Below are 26828 nucleotides of genomic sequence, written 5' to 3'. Positions count from 1 at the left end.
TACAATGCTTGTTCATCAGAACAATTCTTGACATCCTCCTCTGACCCCTTTCGGTGATTAGTTGTTTCCATCCACAGGATCCCCTTTTGCTGGACGTTTTTCCTCAGTCACACCACTCTCTATATACTCTTCACACCGCTGCACGAGAAAACCCCATAAGGTTGACAGTGAAATCCTGGCCCCAGCTAGTCCAGCACTGTTGACCAGGCCTCGATGGAAGTCGCTCAGATCGCTGGATTTTCCCATCAAATGTGGATTCACAGTAACACTGATTGACGGAAAACTTGTCATGTGATTTTGTGCTGCATTCTAGGGCCTTAGGTCTCATATAGAGAAGTGCTAATCGTTAAAAGAACGGGGTCTCTAATAAAGAAGTCATTCGGTGTATATAAATGGGGCACTTAGGGAGACTGTGGTTGGTGGTACTTGCCAGTACACTATCACTGGTATTGTTTTAGGGGACATTGCTTGGGAGCATACATGACTGATACTGTTATGGGGGTACAACAGGGCAGGCATGGATTGGGTCACAGATTTATCATTTACTGCACAGTGTACGTTATCCTATATAGCACTCCAACAGGGCATTTGTGATTATATGTACTTCTACATAACAGAGAAACTCCCCTGAATATACTGATAAAATAAATATCTAATAGATCGGTTCCCGATGTTGATCTGCCGCAGACGGTAGGTGTATACAGTGGAAACGCTTTGGCTATGTTGATGCTGCAGATGATTGTAAAGGGCATTCTGGGGGAGTCATAATTCCCTGCCAGACCACAGTGCACTTGGCGCTTCCAAAAACAGAAAAATTATGTCTGCATCATTTCCCATTCTCCTACACACTGTAGAGTCCGAAAATACTCACAGCCCGTCTTATTTCACATTTACCTGCTGCATGGCCGACATAGAAGTGCTGAAATAGCGTGTAAGGAGGAACACACATTACATAAGGAGGGCCTCATCACCACTAACTACAAGTCCTCGAGACGTCTTCTGTAGTCACCTCATTACTATTTCTTAACAGTGACATTCAATGCAGCCGCTATGAAAGTCCCGTAGGAGATATCCCCCAGCCTTCATACAGTCCTATTACTGCAGCGAGGCCTGTATATTGGTACATAGCTTTGCCATGGAGCATTCCAAGAAAGTTGGGTAATAAATAGAAATGAGCGAGTACACTCGCTAAGCCACATTACTCGAGCGAGTAGTGCCTTAGCCGAGTATCTCTCTGCTCATCTCTAAAGATTCGGGGGCCGGCGCCGGTGACAGGTGAGTTGCGGCGGGGAGCAGGGTGGAGAGAGGGACAGAGAGATCTCCCCTCCGTTCCTCCCTGCTCTCCCCCGCCGCTCCCCACCCCCGGCCGGCCCCCGAATCTTTAGAGACGAACGGGGAGATACTCGGCTAAGGCACTACTCGCTCGAGTAATGTGCCTTAGCGAGTACGCTCGCTCATCTCTAGTAATAAACCATGTGTGGGAATCCAGCGAGAAGATACAAATCTATGTAGACCATTTTGTCTTTTGCAGTCAGGATCTAGATTATTGCCATTTCCAATTGAAGATGGGGTTTTCAACAAGTGATCGTCGGGGCTTCGCCATTTGGGATCCCTGCTAATCATTAATCATTAAACTGACAGCGAAAGGTGAACGCCATTGCCACTTCTGTCCATAGCGGGCACAGTGCCGCACATTGTATAGCAGCTGTACCTGGTATAGCAGCTCAATCCCGTTCACCTAATGCGATTTAGCTGCTCTCAGGCCATGTGACCCATGAACATGACATGACAGGCCTGAGAAGAGGCCGCAGCGCTCACCCCAGTATTGCAGCCTCTTCAATCAGCTGATCGGTGGGGATCCTAGGTGGTGGACCTCTACCGATCAACTATCAATACCTATCTGCCTAACTATTCATGGCCTATCCTGAGGACAGGTCATCAATAGTTTAGTCTTGAAAAAAGCCTTTGAAATGGAACGGTCACTTCTCCCGACATGTCTGTTAGTAAATACTTGTATCCTTCATAAGATAACAATTTGGAGTATCTTTTCTTAGAACTCTATGTTGGCCTGTCCTTCTGTTACTCCTCCTGGAAATGAATGAATAAATTGACAGCAGTGTTATCATTCCCCTTGTCACAGGGGTGTGTTCCTATACAGTCTGACTTTAGTAGTACTCGGTGGACAGTGTGAGAGTGTGCTGGGACATGCCCCCAACTGGTAACTTGCAATTGTCAATTTAATCCTGATTTTCCAAGAGGAATAACAGAGGAACGACACAACAAAGGGCTCTGAGAAAAGATAGTGCAAAATTGTTATATTATGGGGAATACATTTATTTACTAACACAGACATGTCAGAAGAACTGATGGGTTCCCTTTAATATAACAGGCTGGAGGAGGCAATTGGCGCTTACCTTTTATGATTAAAGGAGTTGTCTGGTTACAAACTGACTTATTAAAATGAGATCCAAATGAGTTATAACAATTAAACAAACATTACATACCTGTCCTCTGCCTCGCGATCCTGCGCTGCAGCCCTGTGATCCTCCTGGTCTGTGCTGACAGCAGAAGTCAGGTTACTACTGCCTCCAAATCACAGGTCACAGCGGCACTGCCCATTCTGGGTGCCATGATGCCATGAGCTTGGAATGGTGACACTGCGGACCCTGATTGGTAGGCAGTAGTCACTTGACTCCGCGGTCAACACAAACCAGGAGGCTGCAGCGCTGGATCGCCCGAAAGAGGACAGGTAAGTAATGTTTGTTTTATTGTTTTAACTCATTTGTATCTAAATTTTAAAAAATAGTCATTTTGTAACCAGACAACCCCTTTAAGTGATTGTCATATACTGTATATAGCTGCAGGGACACACAGAGGAGGATGGGCCGTATAGCAAGAGCTAAATTGTGCCCCCTACTGGTGTTACTGCATATTAGCATATGATCCTTGTAACAGGAGCTTGTTGATCCTCATACCCATCTATTATAGAACAAGAAGAACAATTGATTTGTAGTTGGTCTTTTTTCTCTTTTCCTTATTTGCTAAAGGGAGCCTGTCAGCACTTCTGAGCATATAAAGCCGCCCACAGCGATACCACACAGAAGTACGCTTGTTTCCAAAACATATTTGGTTATGGTTCCTGAAGAAAGCATACCTTTAGAAATAAGCCTCATGTCCACAGGCGGAATGGTTTCCACAGTGGGAGACCTGTGGAAACCATTTGCAGGAGATCGCAGATTCCTCCACGAGGAAAGAAATCCCAAACCCCACCTCCCAACCTTTTCCCCACCTCCCTAATTGATATTAAACCTTCAAATCTGCAGTGCATCCACAATTGTTTTTGTGGATGCACTGCGGATCGTTCGCACCTATTGACTTCTATTGAGCCTGTCCGCACGGAATCCGCACTGAAATGGAGCATGCTGCGATTGGTTTTCCGTACCAAATCAAATCGGCATGCTTAAATTCAATTGCGGATGCCAATGCTTCTCTATGGGCACTTTGAATTGCGGATCTTCCGTGACGGTGACCCATGTGAATTTGATATATGAAATCCGCAAGTGGACATTGGACCATAAGGTTTTAAAATTTCCCAGACTGCATGCTAATGGATACTGACAGGTCCGGTGGGAAGGCTGGACCATCCCTGCTGACCAGAGTTTGTCCCATAAATCCCCTCTTCTCTCTTCCAGTGTGCCAGGAGATGTCATCCACTGGGTGATCGAAAATCTTACATAAGTCCCGGTAGATCATGGATTGGCACATACACAAGCACCAAATGATCTGCACATGTGCTTATAAGCACTCTCCATGTGCAGAATTCCGATCGCCCCATAGGAGAGTCTCCTACTTCATCCATGTCACACAGGCAGAAAGGGTCAGGTTTACGGTAAAACAGACAAACTCCAGGCAGCAGAGATGGTACAGCCCATCCACTAGAACAGTTGGCATCCACTAGTATGTGGGGAGGGAAATTTTAGTATGCTCTTTTTCCAGGTATGCTTTCTTCAGGAACCATAACCAAATATGTTTTGGACATAGAACTACTTCAGTGTTCTGTCACTGTAGGCAGTTGTATATGCTTGGAAGTGCTGACAGGTTCTGTTTAACGTGTAGAAGAAGCCTTGTGCAAATCCGCACTGCCCCCTCTCTCTTGCCATAATGTCTTCTATAAGGTAAAATGAAAATCCTGAGCTACAGCACCAAAAATAAGTACATGACATTGCTCATCAATACTAACCTGCATCACACAGCTGAGGCGGGGTGCTACCGTCTGACGGTGAGCGCCGATGACCCTGTGTGACCTGCCGTATGGCCCCATCCGATGGGGTTCTCCTGTGGCCTCTTGAAGAGTTGTTAGGTCTGGTGGCTGTCACATGCGTAGGAGTTAGCGATTGCCGGGGGTCTCGCTTGAAGCTTTCCACTTTATAGTCCACAAGTGGGTTTTGCCCATCACTCTGCTCCCCAATGGTCTCTTCACCACACTGTTGCCCGGAGGGCATGTTATCATTGGCCAAAACAGCCTCGTCGCTATCTGAACGGATAAGGGACTTGGTAGAGTTACAGTCTGAGATGGAAGACAAGGAGATGAGGGTGACTGAACTTGTAGGGATGACCGGTTCCTCTTTAGAAATAGAGCGGTTGGGTGAATTGGTGTTACGTCTCTGACCTTTTGCTCCCCACTGAAAAATTCCCTTCCTCTTTTCTTCCTGGGGCACCAGTTCTGCAAGGTCAGCACCCAATGCCACAGCCGCTAGGAGGGATGCACATCCTAGCAGCACTAGTTCACTTTTCCTGCGTGACTGAGGGGTGCGCTTGGGACTATCCGAAGACGATGTTGCAGAGAGGCTGGAGTCCTCCGTGTTACTCTTGACATCGGTCTGGAGGGGTAATGTGAGGTAGGACTGTGTGGAATATGGGGACTGGGGAACGGAGCCGTCATTATCCGCATATTCCTCTGGGAGGAGACAAAATAATCAGGTAACATATTATTAGATTACGTGAAGGTAACTCCACCCGAAATACATCAAACACTATTGTCTTGTGGGTTTAAAGCAGAGGTTCTCAAAGTGGTCTATATGGAACCCCTAGGGGTTGATTTGGACTTGCTGGGGGTCCATGTCAGCAAGAAAAAAATTTGGGGGTGCACGAGATGTAAATGGGGGTACATGTGAGCGGACTCCCTTTAGGCAGGTCTTCATCAACATTTAGGCGTTCTGTAAATGACATAATACACCTTCCGCAGATTGTGTACATAATACTTATAATAGACATGGAAGCTACTTACCTCTTTGGTATTTCATAACTTTGTTTATGTAGAGTTCACACAAAACGTCTTGGGCTCCGGTGATGGACAAAACAGACCTGCGCAGCCGCTGATTTACCTATAAAGTTTCTACTGGGCATCGTTTTCACATGTTCCAGCAGAGCCCAAGAAGTTTTACGTGAACTATACCTATCTGCTGTGTGGTGGGCTATGTTCATATGCAGGTTTCTACAAGTTATCATAGCAGTATACATGTTTTTCTTTTCTTTTTTTTTAGAATTGTCCACTCTACAAAAACCCTATTAAAGTGAGCAGCGCTGTGTCAACTGGGAAAACCCATTTGACTTTAATAAGTTAAGGAAAATTCAATATTAGGCAGGCAAGGGGTCTACAGAAAACAAAAGAAAAAAATCGGCGTCTGGTCTATGGGGCAAAAAAGTTTGGGAACCTCTGGTTTAAAGCTTGCTCTGCTGATTCGCTAACTCCCACAGAATATACACACGTGACCATTTCTACACTTAAACTAGATTTGATGTGGACTCAGGCAACCCCCAAACATAACTTGTGTTTCAGTTCATCACCATGTTCATTCCTTGAATAAATATAGATCCGTGCCACCACACTAAGATCCGAAGGTGGCAAATTAAGGGGTAAACTCACCTAGTGCAAAACGGGACCCCCACAGGTGTGTAGGGGAAGGCCCGCTTGCACTGATGATCCCAGTTAGCTTGTAGAATGTATAGATGGATGTACAGGATCCCCGAATATCCTTGGTCCAAGGAGGTGCAGCAGGAGGGAGTAGCCCCAGAAGGTGTTCACCCGACAATGGGGGAAATGTAGTAGAAAAGAAGAACAAAATTCCTCCTGCGCTCTTATCAGGGGTCTTTCAATCCAAATAAGGAGACTGTCAAGTCTCCACGATATCCAGCAAAATATATTTATTCAAATAGTACACATAAAAAAAACAGGTTTTTTTATGTGTACTATTTGAATAAATATATTTTGCTGGATATCGTGGAGACTTGACAGTCTCCTTATTTGGATTGAAAGACCCCTGATAAGAGCGCAGGAGGAATTTTGTTCTTCTTTTCTACTACATGTTCACTCCTTGTGTGCTTAAGGACCAGGTCGTTTCGGGATTTAACCCTAAATGGTGGTTTTACTAATCTATTTTTTGTATTCAGCTACCAAAATTATTTTTGCATTGTTTATTTTTCCATGACATATAGGGCTATTTTTTATATCCTTTTATCACTGACTTTTTTTTCCTGTTTTTTAGTTTTATTGGGGGTAAAACGTTAGAAAAAAAATCTAATTTTTTAAAAAAATGTATAGTTATTTATAAAATTAGTATATTTACACTAAAATAAATTACAGGAATGCGTTTTTCATTTTGTGTCAGATGGATTGATATATAATTTGTATAGTCTCGGATTACAGGGCGCATATAGTGACGGTTTTGGTTGGCATTGGGTCTTTTTTTATATATATGTATACATATATATATATATATATATATATATATATATATATATATATAAAAATTTATTTTATTCTGTGATTTTTTTCTTTACTTATTTTTGTAACTATTTTTTAACCCTCTATGTTCCCCATGACGTCATATAAGACCTCTGGGGGACATTCACATTGTTTTGTTTTATTTCCCACTTTTCCCACTGTAACTAGAGCATCCTTAGAAGCCGTATCCATAGGAGCCACAGTTAAAGGGGGAAACATCCCCTTGTAGTGACAGTAGACACTAACAGAGCTGATCTAGGTCTGCTAGGACCCTGCAGCTCTGCTGTGGCAGGGGGCACCCAGTGGTTATGTGATCGCCGGGTTGAATAGCGGAAGGGAGACTTCCACTTTCTCCCTTCACTGCATAGCACTCATTGAGTTATAAACCACTTCTGCCTTTTCTTCAGGGTCCTTGGAAGTGACTTACAGTCGCGGACCCGACTTGCTTCCGCTACACTGCAAGAGCTTTAATTCTGTGCCATATGTTTACTATCGGACATGATTAAAGCCCAAGACCAAGCACCGTAAATTTAGTGCACTTGGTCCTTAAGGGGTTAAATGAATAGGAACATGCTGGTTTATTTGCAGAGGCTGAAAACCCATTCACTTCTCACAGCTACAGTTGTATCACGTCTAGTTAGATTTCTGTTAACAAAGTACAAAAATCTGTTTACTGACTTGTGTAGATAAAATGTATCAGTTTAAGGTCTTTCTATTTGGGCTTCTTATAAGATCCAAACGTTCCTCTGAATGCTCGTTTATTTGTCAGTTCACTGGCCAGCGGTACATGTCCCTATGTGGACTACAGCTGGACTATGGGGACAAATGGTCATAGTTAGTAGCCATCATTCATCCCCAAAAGCCGATTCTGGGCCAGCGTAAAACAAAATGAAATGAGCGCTGATCGACATGCGTATCGATTGGTGCTCATTACATCAGACCAAGAACTTCACCCCCGTGTTTAAGGACCATTAAGCCCACATAAGAGTATGCATTTGCCTGATCTTCGGGGCAACGTAAATATGGCTGTGATCAGCTGAGAAACAAGCAAATGCTCCGTTATCGGCTGATGCGGTTATTTATGCAGGCATAAAAATGCTCGCTGGTCAGCAGCACATCACCTGCGTAAGGGGGGAGATGTGCTGCTGACAAATGTATTCTGTATAGCAGTAAACAATAACGAACGCTGGCCCCCCATACTGTGTGTCATCTGCCTTCGTAAGCATTAACTATAGTCTGTGCAGAATAAAGAACTAAGCCGCGTCACTCACATGATCCACCAGGCATCTTCAACAGCTTCTTCTACACTTAGGGTCGGATTAACATTCTGAATGCTTGAATGCAAACTCTTTCTCTATATACACTAGCTTAGTTCTTTATCCTGCACACAGTATAGCGCAATCGGCATGCTCATTGTCAGACAGCACTCCTTACTGCAGGTAGATGAGCTGTCTGTGTATAATAACCCTCAGACGTGTATATATACTGTCCGTGTTTTGTCGATGTATTTCACAGACAACACATGGACCCATTATGAGACTATACATACAAGCACTGCATGTCCTATTCTGTCCCTATCACAGACGAGAATAGTACATGGAATGTGCACTGTCCCCGCAGATCAGGTAGCAGACAGATGAGCAACCGTGTGCTGTCTGATGCAAGTTGTACTCAAGATTCTTGGGCGCAAATCTCAATATGGACAATTGACTGGATTCAATTGTTATATGAACTGTAAAATTTCAATATGCATAATTAAAGCGTAATGTCCATCAGATCTATAGACAGAGAGACAGACAGAGAGACAGATAGATAGATAGATAGATAGATAGATAGATAGATAGATAGATAGATAGATAGATATGAGATAGATGATAGATAGATAGATAGATAGATAGATAGATAGATAGATAGATAGATAGATAGATAGATAGATAGATAGATATGAGATGGATAATAGATAGATAGATAGATAGATAGATAGATAGATAGATAGATAGATAGATAGATAGATAGATAGATAGATAGATAGATAGATAGATAGATAGATAGAAAGAACAAGAAAGAACAAAAAGTAAAGTTGAGTCTAACCCATTTCTGTCAGGCTGGCAAAGCCAACACTGATAGGTGTGTGTTTGGGTGATTTTCCAAGATTGGGGGCGCTGTTGGACCACTGCTTGCTACCTTCTCCAAGAGCCTTTAGCCTGTAGAGAGACAAAGAGAACCAGTCTTACTACTGAACTGAGGATTTTCTTTCTGAAGAGAGGCAAAACTAATGCATAGAGAGATACATTTTGCATCTCATGATATCCCGTTAAAGTGTCATAAATTTGCTGATTTCTTTTATTTTCCACACTTCATTGTTTCATAGCTTCAAATAAAATTGACTATAAAGACAAACAACAAAGACAACATTTATAAAGGATCACTTCTTGAAGGAAAAATGTATTCAACACCAACTGCTCCGGTGTGACACAGTAACTGCCCCTTTAGGACTGCTGTATTCACTTCTGGCTTTCAGCAGCAATTAAGTGATATCCGCTGCAATTTTCATTGCATTATTTAGAAAACTAAAAAAAATATGTTGCATGCCACTTTACCACAAAATTCCTTATTTTGTAATACGTTTTTTGGCGGTGTGGATTTTAAGATGTTGTCTATTAAAACTGTGCAACCGCAAACTGCATACAGGGACTTCGTAACTTGTCTATACTTCCTGATGAGCCCGATCCCCTCCAGCGCACGTCTCCCTATCCTCACGCGAGTTCGGCTTTTTTATGCAGTCTTGTTTGTAATGTTATGATTTCTACTTCATTGTATTAAAAACCTAATACAACTTTGAATTTGGAAGATAGTTTAAAAATTGCATTCGGTGACATTTTTTTTTACCCCATTGGGGTTATATTAACTGCTGCATATGGTCTCACTCTAAAGGCCTCCGTACACATTACAGTTTAGTTGTCTGAACACGTGAATCCGATAATGGCGGAGGACTATCTAATGTGTATGGGGGCAGCTCAACTTTCTCCAGTCATACGATGTCAGGGGGGAAAGAAGGTGGCTCAGGGATGTTGAATTTCAACACCCGATCCTTTTGATCCCCGAGAGATAAGCCACTGCCAGGGCAGTCTGGCTGCGGCTTAACTTCCTAAACACACAAACATTCGGATGAGCTGAATCTTCATGTGTAGGGGGAAGCCGGGGGAAAGAGCTGTTGAACGAACAATCATTTGTCCAAAAGCTGTTCAAGTTGTACGGGCAGCTTAAAGGTGCCCATACACATTAGATAAAAGTTGATGAAAATGGAGGATTTCAACTAAAATGCTCGTACATTGCATTAAATGTAACATCAAATGATTGCTTTAACCAAGCGATTACACACTGTCATCATTAGGTAATATCTTGGGTGTGTTTGAAATTTTTATCTGCTATTCAAAAAAAAGGTCTTTCGTTTTCACAAAAAATATTTCAACCACAAGCAATCTCTCTTTGAAACAACGTCCCTAAAAAAGAGCGTTTGGTCATGGTCCAGTGTCATTGAGAATATGCTGAGTGACTGGATTGAATGACTATAATGGCCCACATGGAATGAAATGTGTATGTTGTTCAGCCATCAACCTACTTCTATCTAATGTGCATGGCCACTTTGTGGGCCCTGGTTTGTGGGGCATCACAAGAGCTGCAGCCAATAACAGAGCTCAGTGACAGTATTCAGTCTTTTTGGGTAGGTGTCTAGCAGCATGGCACATCTTGACTTGGCAATGGGATTCAGGTCTGGGCTCTGGCTGGGCCATTCCAAAACTTTGATCTTCCTCTGGTGAAGCCATTGTTTTTTTGTTTAATTGGAGGTATGCTTTGGATTGTTGTCGTGCTGAAAAGTGAAATTCCTCTTAGTTTTTAGCCGAGGCCTGAAGGTTTTGTGCCAGAATGGACTGATATTTGGAACTGTTCATAATTCCCTCCACCTTGATTAAAGCCCCAGTTCCAGTAGCAGAAAAACAGCCCCAAAGCATAATGCAGGGAATCACATTAAATATGTGTGTCAGGAAGTGGGGAAGTAGTTGAAAGCCATGTTCCCAAGAGCGTATGTATCATACAGGCAGACAATATGACTGCTATGGGGCCCTTGGAGAGAGGGGCCCCAGCTCCCATTGCACCACCCCTTTTGTTACGGGGCAACAAGAACATACGCAGGACCTTCCTCTAAACAGGAACTGTATGGTTAGTAAACAAGAAGGTGGAGAATTGGCTCAAAGGTCATTTTAAAGGGCATAAACTGAGAAAATGTGATTGTTCTCAGTAAGAGAAACAAAGTAAGCTTGTACATACAATACCTTTTACACATGAAGTTATAGCGAGCTTTCAAACCTACTTACGGTTCTCCCTCATATATATATATATATATGAGTAGAGCAGTAAATACGTAATTAGCCCACTGATAAGGATGTGAAAGTTTTATGCTCTCTAAATTGGTGTTGGTATTAAGGTCCTTTTACACGGGCCGACAGTCTTTCGAACGACTGCATGAATGCTGACGTTACCGCTAAGGTCGTCAGCGCTCGTGCAGATAATTTAAATTGTAGGTCCTGCCACCAGCTCGTGGGCTTCTTGTCCGCTTTATGCTCAGCGCTTCACCTCCTATAGGAAGTGCTGAGCGGAGAGCGTTTACACCGGATGAGAAGCCAGCGAGCTAACAAGGTTTTTTAAGCTGACTGATAAGTCAGCTGAACAAACCGCAAATGACAAGTGAGCGATTTTTTCACATTAACACTGAACGATTATGACTCGAATTTGTTTGTTTGAACAAATTTTGAGGGGTAATCTTTACGTGTAAATGGGCCTTTAGGGGGTCACCAGGTCTGTGTGTTATCTCTGCTCCAGATTTCACATATGCTTCACTGTAGCATGAAGCCTCCTGAAATGTTTAGGCCAGTGTTGACAATGTCAAAGATGGTTATAAACTTGTACTCTCAAAATCTTCTATGATGTTGAAATTTTCAAGTTGCCTTTTAATATAGTAACCTTCATAAGTTGTATGTTGTGTCTGTGACTAGAAAAATGCTTGGACACAGGTAATTCTGTCTTTCTCTCTTTAATTGTGTGGCGGTGAGATCTCATCCTTGCTTTAAGTTTTTGTCCTGTTTCTCCAACGTAAAGCCCCCCAACAGGATATTTACTGCAGAGGATCAGGTACACAACGTCAGATGTGGAACATGTGACTGTCCCCGGATCTTATAGTCCTGCTGTGTGTTGGGGATTTGTATCCTGTCCGCGGTCAGTACATGTGAACAGGTCTTACAGCTCCTTACATTACAGGGATAAGTTCCTTTCTGTGTGTCAGAGGGCAATGCAATCCTGATTATAAAGTTTTTAAAGTTTATAAAGTGATTAAAGTTCCTCAAATTTGGAGGTTGCCTGCAACACAGAACAGAAGGGCCCGGGATTATGATTTTCAGACGGTCATCCTGGCGTAGGGTATGATGGAGTTTCTTTGCGGTTTTCTTTAGTAATTCTAGCTGTGGATGGTAAGTCATTACTAGAGGTACATGATTGTTTCCTTCCTTCTCTGTGTATTGGAGTAGCTGATTTCTGGGTATCCTGGTGGCTCTGATGATTTGGTCATCAATTGGGGTGACATGGTAGCCCTGATTTATAAATGTCCTTTTAAGATGGTATAAATGTTCATTCCTATCTGCTGGGTTGGAGCAGATCCAGTTGTATCTGATGGCATGGCTGTAGATGATTGACCTTTTGATGTGTTTAGGATGGGAACTGTCCCAATCAATCGGTTTGCGGTATAGTGATTTTTGTATTGAGTTGTTTAAAATGTTTATGGTGGTGTTCAAAAAGTTGATTTTTATATACGAGTAGCTCAACGTTAGGTTTGTCGTGGGGTGAAATGCATTGAATCTCTCATGGAATTTTTTTCAGTTCTCGTTCGGAGTTGGTCCTGATGATTATGAGGTAATTAATGTAGCAGAAATAGGCCAATGGATGATGGAGCAGGAGGGCAGTAAAATACATGTCTGAATACCCCAATCTAAATGAATAGGGATTAAGCTGTCTGTATTGCGTGCATAAAACATACACCTGTGTGGATGGGCTCTTATGAACAGCACTTTAAAGGCAACCATAATGCTGATGTGGCCCTCGATGAAAATGAGTTTGACACCCCTGCAGTAGACATTTTCTTTTGCAGAGGTTTAAGGATATTGCATTACAATAAGTGCAGACATCTCCCCATTATTCTTCAAGAAGATCATACGAAAAAGTATAAGGAATAATGTATCCTATGTTATACGTTGCTTTGTGGTTTGACCTGTTTAAATGTACTCAGCCACAAACCTCATGATTTATTATCACGAACCCCCTCAGTGATGTCTAATATTCTTATAATTTACAGTAGGAGTTGAATTATCCCATACATTATCCATACATACATTATCTCATATTACTACAAACATGCATCTCTTACACACTGTAATGCATGTTAGATCATATTAGTACCTTTCCTCTCCTCCGACTCTTTCCTTTGGTTGTGTGGAACTTGGACCCCATGTCCTCCCTTTCTTCTTTGTTGAAGTCACCTCCTCCTTCTTCAGCACAGAGCTACGTCCCCAGGTTTTACTGCCGTCTACAGGGGTCACTGAGGAAATATCATTTTATAGTTAATCCTTCAGAAAACGAACATTCCAATTCAACAAAAACCTTCTTGAAATGACAAATTCTTGTCTTATGGGTAAACTAGAGCCAAGTGTGAACTTACATCGAATGGCGCGCAGCCTAGGAATGATCAAGGGGCTACCAGGAGGGCTGTAGCTGCTTGACCCTTGACCTTTACACTTGTCCAGTGTTGGTGAGGCTTGTACAGTGATCTTGTGTTCAAAACCTGTAGACGGACAACAGGGTGGGTAAGGAGTAATATACTGTTATATGCGGGCATATGTGGTCCACTATGATGCGGGTGTAGAGAGGGGGAGTGCACAGGATGATGGGGGTGAAGAGAGGTGGAGTACACATGATGATGTGGGTGTAGAGAGGTAGAGTGCACATGATGATGTGGGGTGTAGAAAGATTGAGTGCTTGGGATGATGTGGGTGTAGAGAGGTGTAATGCACAGCATTATGTGGGTGTAGACTGTTGCAGTGCTCAGGATGATGTGCATGTAGAGTGCTGGAATGCATACGATGATATGGGTGTAGAAAAGTGTATTGCACAGGATGATGTGGGTGTAAAGAGGTGTATTGCACAGGATGATGTGGGTGTAGAGAGGTGGAGTGCACAGGATGATGTGGGTGTAGAGAGGTGGAGTGCACAGGATGATATGAGTGTAGAGAGCTAGAGTACACATGATGATGTCGGTGTAGAGAGGTAGAGTGCACATGATGATGTGGGGTGTAGAAAGATTCAGTGCTTGGGATGATGTGGGTGTAGAGAGGTGTAATGCACAGCATTATGTGGGTGTAGACTGTTGCAGTGCTCAGGATGATGTGCATGTAGAGTGCTGGAATGCATACGATGATATGGGTGTAGAAAAGTGTATTGCACAGGATGATGTGGGTGTAAAGAGGTGTATTGCACAGGATGATGTGGGTGTAGAGAGGTGGAGTGCACAGGATGATGTGGGTGTAGAGAGGTGGAGTGCACAGGATGATATGAGTATAGAGAGCTAGAGTACACATGATGATGTCGGTGTAGAGAGGTAGAGTGCACATGATGATGTGGGGTGTAGAAAGATTCAGTGCTTGGGATGATGTGGGTGTAGAGAGGTGTAATGCACAGCATTATGTGGGTGTAGACTGTTGCAGTGCTCAGGATGATGTAGGTGTAGAGTGCTGGAGTGAATAGCATGATGTGGAAGAAGGTGCGAGTATAGAAATGTGGATTTCACAGGATCATGTGGATATAGAAAGTTGGACTGCACAAGATGATGTGGGTGTAGAGTTTTGGAGGGACAGGATAATTTGGGTGTAGAGTGATGGTAAAAATTTACAATGCTGTGGATATAGACTAACCCTCATTCCCCAACCCCTGAATTTCCCTTACCTGAGGGTAAGCTAATGCGATTTCCATCCTTATGCTTAAGACGGCTTTTTTTGAAGTTCCCCTTCCGCTTCTTCACCTTGGGCTTTTCCTGATACATCTGGTACATTATGATGTTCAGCTCCCGTTCTACAATGTCAAACTCTCGTTCTGCCAGTTCTTGTTCTCTTCTCCGGAGCATCTCCTCCAAATTCCTCTGCTCCTCTGCCGCACGCACCAGCTCCTCCTCCCGACTACGCAGTTCCTAATATGAGAACACATGCGTCACACAATTATATTTGTTACTTGGCTATCATGTAGAACAACATCCGCACTTCTTATGCTATCCTGTTGCAATGGTCAGATGAAAAGATACTATAGACGTGATAAGGTCCTTTAACAAGGACTAAAGAGCTTGTACAAGAAGACTGGTGTGGTGCTGTTTTTGGAAGAAAGCAGTCATGTTTTTTTTTAATTCTCATACATTTTTTAATCAAGATACAGATGATATTATTAATCCAGTTTAGTGTTAATCCCTTCCTTTACGGACTCTTCAGCATCATTGACTGATAAAAAGAGGATGGTGCCACCTATCTCTTGATGGCGGACAACAAAACTGCTGGAGCTGCTTGTGATTGTTGGACAATCAGACAATCCACTTTACTGGTGGCCTTTCGAGGGCATCCTGAGCCCAATCTCCTAGTGTGTGTGCCCTCACGCATCCACTTGTCCCAACATCTCCTGACAGCCTGGTCAGAATGACCCAGGTGGTGGGTAATTCATTGATACATCCATCCAGCTTCTTGCATTCCAATAATGCGCCCCTGTCAAACTATTAACTGGGCGAAATCTCCTTGATTGTGTCATAGAAGCATTTTTGGTGGTCAATAATCTCTACACAAGCCGAAAAAAAGGTCCACTACACACAAGTAACCTCTGAGATCCTTTTTATAGGCCAAGGGTGGAACTACATTTAGGGGCTTGAAGTGGCAAGACTGTTCATCTAATCACGCCACATCTCATTTGCATATCTGCTTGAGATGTATCTGCATGACAAGTTTTGCAACAAAATGACAACTCCTTCTAGCTGCTTGACTTTTTTGACAGAGTGTATATATATATGTATATATATATATATATATATACATATATATATATATATATGTTCAGTGGACTCAGCAACCAATGAGTGTGCATTGGGGAGGGGGTCGAAATTTCGAATACATGCCCACCAAAGAACCTTACGCCCCCTAACTACTCAATGGACAATATCTCAGCCTGTGTAAATACTCCCGACATGTAATTTAGCAATTGCGAAATTGAACAAAAAGTGAACAACAAACGCTCTGTGTAAATGCACACAAACAACAGTCGTTCGTACGCTTTAGTGACTACTTCGAGCAATTACCCGGATGATCGTTGTCCAGTGTAAAGCCATCCTAACAGACCTTTTAATGCAACTCTTCTTTTAATTCTAACAATGCAAGGGGATTTTTTTTAATTCTCATTTTTAAGCAATTGTAACTGGAAAACAAAGAAGCAATTTTATGAACATCTATTACTATGTTTCAATGGGTAAAGTGTCTCTAGCTTCCTTGAGGATGGATCTAATTTAACTTTCATCGAAACAAAGGATTAAGTCAACATTAAAGGAATCTTTCTCCACACCCCATGACATCTGGAGGACCATGAATGGAAACTAGGAAATAAGGAACAATGGTGTTCACCATGGAAACTAATCAGATATTTGCTTTCGTTTTCTGACCGTCTTGCAATGATTTTTCTTGTACAAGATGTCCTCCATATTTACACCACAAACACAATGCCGTAGATTTAATAAGTAGACATAATCTTTCTTACTTTATTAACATGAGTACAGGAGTATGTGCTTTCAAATTTATTTCTAATTTTGGCAAAGCCTCTGACATGTCTGACCCTTAAGAAGTCTCCTTCGAATTGTCCATCAGTATTTGATTTCCAGCATTAGTTGGATCTCATAGAGGTTTAAGAGGGTCAGTTTTTATATGTGTGGCTCTTGACACACTTGTTGGGGGCGTCACTGGAGGAACATGTAGTATATGATGAAGACATCAGAAGTAAACTTTCCTCCGCAGGAAGCACAAAGCTTAGCAGTTACAGTCACACAGTAGATATCAGCTTGATGGTTGCAGAGTTTATATAAGGTACAGATCTTAGCAGTTATGATAATGGTAGAAGGATTGAAAGTTACAGTCTCTCTGAAAGTGCACTTAGCTTGGAGGCTGCGAATAAAACAAACAGTCTCCTACAGAGCTTAATGGTTACAGTCTCTTTGCAGGACACTTAGTTTAGCAGTTACACTTTCTGTTCACCGGGTACTCACTTGAATAGAACAAAACACAGAGCAATATGTTACACTCAGTGACTTGGTTCACGTAGCAGCTTACAGTGCAGACTTCCAGGCTGAGGTCATGAATGCTTGCAGAACGGAACTCTTTTCAGGCTGTAGCTCGACACAAAGCTACTGCACACAGTCCTGTAAAGTGCCAGACGGACAAAAACCAAACGGACCCCATTGTAGCCAATCGAGTCTGTTCAACACTATTTGGTTCTGTCATAATATGCATCTATTCTGCCAGGGGTTACTGTTTTCCCGTTCCCTGAATAGAGCAGGAAAAAGGAAACCACTAGCGCTGATGTGAACAAGCCCGTAGATAGATGATGGTCTTAGAAACGGATCTGATGCATTTTTTTCTCATACAGCCTTATTTGACAGCTACAGTATGAACCAGAATGCACAAAACATACAGATAGGTTAAGGCCCATTTAGACACATCTTTTGAGCGATAATCGTTGCGTGTAATGGTGCCCATCTTTTACTTTTTGGTCGAACGATGAATCTCAGTTCGGCATGAAATCCATCATTCGCCAGAACAGCTGATAAGAAGGACCGCACACTGTGTTCCGCCCAGGGACCGCTGATTACATTGTCTCAGCTGTCAGTCCCCTGGCAGAACAAAGGGAATTTATTCAGAGAACAGCGGGTGGTCTGTTCTCTGAATACATCTCCCAGTGGCTCACACACTACTAATTGGTACTAATAGGCATTAGTACCAAGTAGTAGTTTATGCAAAAATGATCGCTCAAAACCTATCTTTTGAGCGATCATCTTTGTGTGTGTAAATGTACCTTTACTCTTTAACTTGACTCTTAACACAACATGACATCATTTAGAACACAACCTATGCATTCAAATATAAAAGGATCATGGTGATAAAATAATCAATACTCACTTCAGAAGGGGAGATCCCCCCAGAAAAAAAATGCAGGGTGAACCTCCACCCTTGATATCCCAAGTTGGCTCCTCAAATGTCCCCAAGGTAGCTCCTCAAATGAATTCACGTCCTCTCAAAGGGTGGGTGACTCCTCATTCTAGAGTTATGTGTAATATATATACACACAACTTGGGATTTTTCATACAATGTTGATTTGGGCTTACAAAATCCGGGTGAAACAGGAAGGGGAACCTGTGAGTATGGATATGTCTACAAGAGTTGTGCTATAGGTAAAGTGGTTGATGTGAAATGATCTCCAATAAATCCTGCAACCTTCTTCTGAGTACAGGAGTAATTAGGGACAATCTTTCCAGGCTTAGATAAAATCTGTAAAATGCTCTACAAATAAAAAGTAAGCAATGCTTGGGCTTTAAAAATGCTGCTCTCTTGGGACTAAGCCTACAAATAAAAAGTTTTTATTTGTAGGCTTAGTCCAAAGACAGGAGCATTTTTAAAGTCCAAGCATTGCTTACTACGAGAATCTATAAAATCAATAAAAGTCCTCATATTTTGCCAAACATAACTCTGGGATATCACATATATGACACACGTGCAACTACTAGGAAGGCAATAAAGAACATTTTACAGATTATATATGTGCCTGGAAAGTTTGTCCTTAATTACTCCTGCATTTAGAAGAAGGTTGTTGGATTTATTGGAGATCATTTCACATCAACCACTTTATCTATAGCACAACTCTTGGGGACATATCCATACTCACATGTTCCCCTCTCTGCTTCACGGATTTTGTAAGACCAAACCAGCATTGTATGAAAAATCCCAAGTTGTGTGTGTATATATATATATATATATATATATATATATATATATATATATATATATATATATTACAATTATGGACCACATAACTCTAGAATGAGGAATCACCTATCATTTAAGAGGATGTGGATTCATTTGAGCAGCTACCTTGGGACATTTGAGGAGGCAACTTGGGATATCAAGGGTGAAGGTTTTTTTTTACTAAGGGGATCCCCACCTCCAAAGTGAGTAATGATTATTTTATCACCCTGATCCTTTCGTATTTGAGCGCATAGGTGGCATTCTAATTGTTTCTCACCCCCATAATTATATTTGGGGGGGCTATATTGCTTTCCCCATATGCTGCTCTCCTTCATGGTGGATTGTTTGATGATCTAAGAAGATTACTAGTTGAGAATTCTTCAAGGCGCTGTCCTCACTACATTCAACATGACATCATGGTGTGCCCTGCTACCAGGGTGGTTTATTTACTTGAATTACTTTACAATGGGTTTTGTTGTGTTAAGGTCAGAGAACAATAGCTTTTTTAATGGGTTAAGATAACTTTCTGCACTGTGCTATCATAATCAAGGTAAAATGTGTCCCATCTGCATACACCATTTACGGTAACATTTTATGGCACTTTATCGCCTACATATCATACCAAGGTTTACCTTCTCTTTATTCCTGAGCTCATCAAACATCTGCTGAATCTCTATTCTCCAGTCTTCCTGCAAGGAATGGAACGATTCAAGAGGCATCTGAAACATGGCTGACTGTTCTATGGCGGTCAGTTGCTCCAAGATGGTGCAAAATGAAGGGCGACTGTGAGGATCTGGGTCCCAACATGCTGAAAGCATAATAAAAAACGTTAGGATTATGATAATAAAAAAAATTTCAAAGGTCCTGCACCCAATTTTCTAAAACCTTTTACAGCTTTAGATTATACCATATGATAACAGACCGTTTGGCTATGAACTATCAGATCTTATACTTTATTGGATTAGTGGATTTCATGCATCTAAATGCCCAATAGTTTGGAATGGTGGAGAAAGTGTCAAAATACATTATGGAACGTTTTGAAAGGCAATATGCATCACACCCAGCTCAAGCTGAAAGGTACTAGCTGCATAAACTGTATGCAATACTGAGACAAGATCCCCCTATGAGGGTGATAAAGACTAGTCAACAATCTGGTGACATACCAAAAGTTAATAGAATCTCATTACCTTCTAAGATCCTAGCAAATGGATCTGGGCATGTTGATGGGATTGGAAGAGTCAGTTTGTTCATTGCAACTCCATAGGCAACAGCAAGAGCATCAATTTCCCGGTAAGGCACCTCCCCAGTAAGCAGTTCCCAAAGAAGAACCCCAAAACTGCAAGACAGAAATGAATATGTGAGTATGTGAGGAATATGTGAGTCCGGTCATTGGTACTTTCATATAAATATACAGAGGATGGAGGTGAAGAGCTGAACTACAACCTATTTTAAGAACTTTTCTTCTGCTCCCACTATGCACTATAGTCTTATATCTCATGTCTCCAAAAGCTCTAGATATCTGGGTCATGCTAATCTTTTCCTCCTTTATATGCACTTTAGAAATGCTAACTATGCGTGTTAATGATGAAATTAGTAATTTAAGAGTGCTAGCCAGAGTAATGCCAATGTTCAGATCTTACAATGCCCCACGACAAGACCTTGGTTCTTCCGTCTGGCTATCCAATCCTAGTCATCATTACACTACCAGTTAATTACGAGTTTCATGATGGCTAAAGATGTCTCCAGTATTACGCTAACTGTTCAAGGCTGGCTCGTTTGGCTGATTCTTTTTGAACCCCCCATACACATGCACAATTAGCTTGACCAAGTGTGCAAATGTTCTGAATGGGGAGAGGTGAATACATCGCTGCTAGACATCTTCTACCTTCAGAACAAAAGAATTGTGCATGTTGAAAGCCAACAGCCTGATCCTTGTTTTCCCGCCACATCTGCAATCGAGGTAGAGTCGTCAAGCCTCCGTATATATCATATGGTTTGCTGGTCTTGCTAAAGTCGATGGGTTCGGCTGACATTCATCTAATGTGTATGGCTCCTTAAAGGCAGCTTTACATAGGACAACTATCATTTGAATAGTCGCTCGAAATAATCGTTAAAGCGTACAAATGACAGTTTGTGTACTTTTGTACGGAATTATTCTTGTTCACTTGTTCAGTTTTGCATTTGCTAAATGAATTGTTTGGAGCATTTACACAGGACAAAATACAATTCGTTGACTAGTTAAGAGGTGTGAGGTTCTTTGATGGATGTGTATTTGGAATTTCAACTACTCTTCAACACGCTGAATGCACATACATATGTGGCAATGCTCTTCGAGTGAAGAGTTGCGACTGTTCCATCGAAGTCCAAACCAGCAAGAGACCATAGCAGTGAGCGTTCTTTCAAAGACAAGCAGGAACTGTTCACTTGTATGTATTCATGTGTTTTCGGGAATCAATCAGCGTTATGTGGGAGGGCAAAATGTAAAAAAAAATACGAGAGCCAATCAGTGTTCAGAAGGAGGGACATGCTGAACAAGCACACACCTCACTGTAAAGTTGTTGGCTAATTGTTGAAAAACAATGATTACCTGTTTACACGGAACCACTGTTTGCATTCACTCCATGGGCAGAATATATGGATGATAGTTATCTCATGTAAAGCCACCTTAAGAGGTTCCTGTTAACAGGAGTCAATCGCCCATAAGCATAAGTTAGATGTTAACTAGTCAACAGCTATCTCCTCTGACCTGCCCATAAACGGCATAGTCTGCTCATCCAAATAGCTCAGTGACTTATAATTCAGAGGGACAAAGGATTTAGCAAGCTAAAATCCAACATGCATAAACCCTAGACGGCCTCCATACATATTAGATTGTTGACAGGATCAGCCAAAGTTAATCTAATGTGCATGGATAACTTGAACATGTTATCTACTTTGGACAATCCCTTTTAATTAGAAGGCCTACTGACAATAAGCTGATCACAGGGTCCACCACCTGTATCTGTCAAGCAACACAGCCACAAATGTTTAATTTCCCTGCAGCACCACCACAGGGAAAATGAAGCATTACACAGTTCCCATTGAAATCAATGGGCTACCTGTATACTGCGCAAACGTGTCAGGTCCTCCAAAGTGAGAGGTACACTTTATTGCTACTGTTTGATCTAATAGATAATGTCCTGAATGGGGGATGCCACATCTGCTGTACTAACTGTGCATTCCCTGTTGGGGAATTTGGCCCAAGAAAGTAAAAAGGTGAAAGGTGGTTTTGATCTTGTAAATGTATCACCAGGAGACATAGAAGCTACCTCCACACATCACTGCTCTTGGAAAACAGGGAGAGACGAATCACTTCTGGAGCCATCCAAGCGTAGGTGCCCGCTGCACTCATTTTTGTTGTCTTCTGCCACTCCCTGGCCAGGCCAAAGTCTGTGATCTTCAAGGTTTTGTTAAATAAGTCATTGTTCTCAATCTTCTCAAGTATCAAGACTGTGGGTGGAAGAGAAAAAACATAGGTGTTTTACAACATATTTATCAATGATAAGTACTTATGTTGCATCTATTTACTTTTACTGTAAATTTCCTTGACAGGTTCTCCAGGACATTAAAAATATTTTTACAGGCTTGAAATAAAGAAAAAGGAATATCTATCTACTCCAGTGGCTGCCTGTCCAGCGATGTAGGTGTAGTGCCTGCCGCTCAGAACCCGGAACAAGCCGGTAGGCACTAACATGCCATTTCATTGTGCATGCTCAGCCAATCAGAGGTTACAGATTCATGGCTGCTGAATCTTGTGATTGGTTGAGTAGTCATATGCACAATGTACGGAACGTGACCGTTCACTGCTTCTTACTGGTTTGGAGTGAAGTGCACTGGGGCTCTAGTGTTAGACACAGAACCGCTGGAGTAAGTGAGCATCCATTTTTTTCTTATTTTATAACATTTTAAGCCATATTTTTATGTTGAAGTCCTACAAAACTCCTTTTAATCCCTCAATCCTAGAGCTAATTACACAGAACTCAAATTAAGCTATCTGTTAGAGTGTGAAAGGAGTCCAGATTACCTGAACAAAAGATATGTAAACATGCGGAGAACATAGATCGCCATTCAGATGTTGTCTTTGTTTGGGTTCAAATCCAAATCCATGTTTTTGCAGCTATGGAGTCGGCATTTAGTCACAAAGTCACGCAAGATTCATAATCTTTACGTTCTTTAAACGTTGTCCATGAGACTTACTTTGAAACTTAGAGTGGACCATTTGGTCTACAACTTTCTGAGTTAGTTGATAACTAACCGATTAGTTCCTATTTATAAAATTACCTAAAGCGGCGGTGATGATAATAGCAGACTTTAAAGTGACCCTCCCATTTCAGGAAAAAATTCTAATCTTTATTTTCACCTCTGTCCCTCTGTTGCACTAGTTTTGTTCCTGTTTTCAGGGGACCAAGGTAGCCACCGCCATTTTCTAACTAGACTACGCACTGCTTTGTGACTGGCCAGTGCTGATCATAGAGCAGGTAAAGTTAATTGGTAATCTAACACTATCATGCACCAAGGGTTATTAGGTAGTCTAATATTAGTGGTGGTGACCATCTTGGCTGTCCAAAACAGAACCTGAAACAGCAGAGCAACGGAGGAGTAGATGAAGTGAAGGTTATATATCCCCTCCACCCTCTGGTCCCAGGACAGAATTTTCTCCTGAAACCAGAGGGTCACTTTACAGTGGAATTAAAAATGGACACACACATTTTGCATAGGGTAAAGTTGGTCTTTAGCATTAGTGTTGCTAGAATCTCCATACTCCTGGGGCCGCCTGCCTCCATTCACAGTGAACAGGCAGTCATTCAAAGATGAACATCTGCCTGTTTACTCTGACTGAGAAGTCGTTCACTAGTCAGTTCAATTCAGTGTGCTAAAATAAAGCAACTACTGAGTGATTTCTTGCTCAGTACTAGAGATGAGCGAGCGTACTCGGATAAGCACTACTCGCTCGAGTAATTGGCTAAAGATTCGGGTGCCGCTGCGGCTGACAGGTGAGTCGCAGCGGGGAGCAGGGGAGAGCGGGCGGGAGAGAGGGAGAGAAAGATCTTACCTCCGTTCCTCCCCGCTCTCCCCTGCAGCTCCCCACTCCGTGCCGGCACCCGAATCTTTAGACCCGAGCACAGCGATACTCGGATAAAGCCAATTACTCGAGCGAGTAGTGCTTATCCGAGTACGCTCGCTCATCTCTACTCAGTACCCTATCTGGTCCCGGTTTTACATGGGACAGCAATTGCTGCAAATTGCTCCCTTAAATGAATTTTCAGCAGGTAGTCGGCCTATGTAAAAAGGATGGGCTTTGGTTGGATGGCGCCCTGTGCAGTACCTTCTATTGATGGCCTTCCTAGCGCAAGAGGGGTGAACTGCAAGTGATTTTGTCCAATTACAAACTTGCATTCTTATGTTTGCACTGTAAAGCACTGTTACTGATGTTTCTGCAATAATCTTACACTGTTAAATGCTGTACCACGATACTGTTTTTATGCCACATATCCCATGTAGCACACATACAGTAGGAGCTCGAGAAATGTTGCCTCAACAGTGTTGCCATTTCCTGTGTTGGTTGATGACACCTGGAATGGTGGTTCCTGGATGCCATCCTGCAGAAGGAGAAGTTGTCAGAGGGGGCTCGAATGAGTGGAAGTCTCAGCCTAATCAGCCACCATGTAGCAAAGCATTTGTAGTAGGGGAGAGCCCTGCACCCTTAGGATTTGTGCACAGTCCTCCAGGTCTCAGCAGAATACTGTTTAAATTTCTGCAACTATTGAATTGTTCTTCTGTTCACACATATTTATCTGACAAGTGTTAAAGGAACCATCAAGCGTATTGCACCTCTTAAAGAAACTGTAACCAAAAGCCCTGTGTACCACTTAAACTGACAGTAACAGCCAGGAGTGCTTTGCCTCACTGCGAGAAGGAAATAAAGATTATTGTTTGCACAAATTGTCTACTGCATTTTCAATGGGGCACAGCCCCCTTAGTCTGATAATCTTATAGGGTGTTATACGGTGGGTTCACAGAATAGTGTACTGTCCTTTACATTAATCTATAACTTTTATTAATAGTTATTTTAAAAAGGCCTAATTGCACCCTAATCGGTCCCAAACTCTTAGTCTAGAGATGGAAAAGCAGAGCAACTGCCCCGAAAAGGGTGACCCCGCACAGAAACCTAAGCCTACCTGACTCTACAGTATGTATCAGTATACTTTGTTTACATATCTGCTTGATATTACAATATGAAACATGATATTTTCAGTTCTTATGCATACTTTTATCATCTGTTAGTTCCCCAAGTGGTGTAGCAGGTTTGACATAAAAAAATAGGAGCCTCTAGAACTCGAGATTTAATACATATTTTGGAATAGAGAGGATTTGATCATTATTGAAAGCATCTTTTTTAGTAAGGGAAAGGTAGGGTGAGGTAAGGTTAGGTTCCTGTGTGGGGAACTGCTCCCTGGTTTTTCCGTTCACTAGTGTTTGGGATGGCTTAGGGTGCAATTAGGTTTTTAAAATAATTGTTAACCATAGTAGTTTTTGTGGCTGTGATTGATATTTTTGCTTATATTCCTGGTATCATACAGTGTCCAAATAATACAATGATACAGTGTGTAGCTGGATAAAGAACTGGCTCAGAGATAGAAAGCAGAGGGTGGTAATAAATGGTTCGTACTCTGATTGGGCCACAGTCGCTAGCGGGGTGCCACAGGGTTCAGTATTAGGCCCCACTCTGTTCAATATATTTATTAACGACCTGATAGAGGGACTGCACAGCAAAATATCAATATTTGCAGATGACACAAAATTATACAATATAATTAATGCAACGGAGGACAATGTATGGCTGCAAACGGACCTGGATAAGCTGGGAGCTTGGGCAGAAAAATGGCAAATGAAGTTCAATATTGATAAATGTAAGGTTGGGCACATGGGCAGGAAAAACGGATGTCACCAATATACACTAAATGGGGTACCGCTAGGGAAAAGAGAGATAGCAAAAGACCTAGGGGTACTAGTGGATTGTAGACTTAACTGGAGCAATCAATGCCAGTCAGCTGCTGCAAAAGCAAATAAAGTCTTGGGGTGCATTAAAAGAGGTATAAGGGCGAGGGCCGAGAACATTATTCTTCCACTATATTAAGAATGAGAGGTGGTAGTTGTTGGCCCTAATTATTCTATTTTGTGTTATTACATGATATGTTAATTTTCTTTTCACAAGGTCCTGCGCGACCTTCTTGATATGTTTATTTTATCTGAAAAATTTCTCAATAAAACTGATTGAACAATAAGGCACATATCAGGCCCCACATGGAATACTGCGTACAGTTCTGGTCACCGATACTCAGGAAAGATGTTGCAGTGCTTGAGGGGGCTCAAAGAAGGGCAACTAAACTAATATATGGAATGAAGGGACTGGAATACCCAGTATCAAAATTGGGATTATTTACCCTGGAGAAAAGACGGTTAAGGGGCGACCAAATAACTATGTGTAAATACATTAGGGGACAATACAAGGATCTCTCCCAGGATCTGTTTATACCCAGGACTATGACGGTAACAAGAGGGCATCCGCTACGTCTAGAAGAAAGCAGGTTTCATCGCCAACACAGAAAAGGGTTCTTTACTGTAAGAGCAGTTAGACTGTGGAACTCTCTGCCTGAGGACGTGGTGATGGTAAAATCCATAGAGGAGTTTAAGAGGGGACTATATGTCTTTCTAGAGCGCTATGATATTACAGCATATAAACATTAGGTGACCACCGGGTTGTTGATTCGGGTCTTGGGGTTAGGTAGGAACTCAAACATTAATACAGGGATTATTCTGACTGCCATTATGGAGTCGGGAAGGACTTTTTCCCCCAAATGGGCTAA

General features: G+C 42.0%; 1 protein-coding gene across 1 annotated transcript in view; it reads right to left on the bottom strand.

Moving 5' to 3' along the window:
- The window catches only part of MAP3K10 (mitogen-activated protein kinase kinase kinase 10), a 54837-nt gene that overhangs the window by 2363 nt on the left and 25646 nt on the right, over positions 1-26828 (bottom strand). Inside the window, exons 3-10 of the mRNA XM_066581188.1 lie at positions 22230-22410; positions 20109-20257; positions 19554-19729; positions 14831-15071; positions 13551-13673; positions 13292-13430; positions 8876-8988; positions 4241-4957 (exon numbers count right to left, since the gene is read on the bottom strand). Coding sequence (XP_066437285.1) covers positions 4241-4957; positions 8876-8988; positions 13292-13430; positions 13551-13673; positions 14831-15071; positions 19554-19729; positions 20109-20257; positions 22230-22410 — 1839 coding nt within the window. The remainder of the gene's footprint in view (positions 1-4240; positions 4958-8875; positions 8989-13291; positions 13431-13550; positions 13674-14830; positions 15072-19553; positions 19730-20108; positions 20258-22229; positions 22411-26828) is intronic.

Source organism: Eleutherodactylus coqui, chromosome 10 (assembly GCF_035609145.1).
Source record: "Eleutherodactylus coqui strain aEleCoq1 chromosome 10, aEleCoq1.hap1, whole genome shotgun sequence".
Classification (NCBI taxonomy): Eukaryota; Metazoa; Chordata; class Amphibia; order Anura; family Eleutherodactylidae; genus Eleutherodactylus; species Eleutherodactylus coqui.
This window is presented reverse-complemented; position numbering and strand designations above follow the sequence as displayed.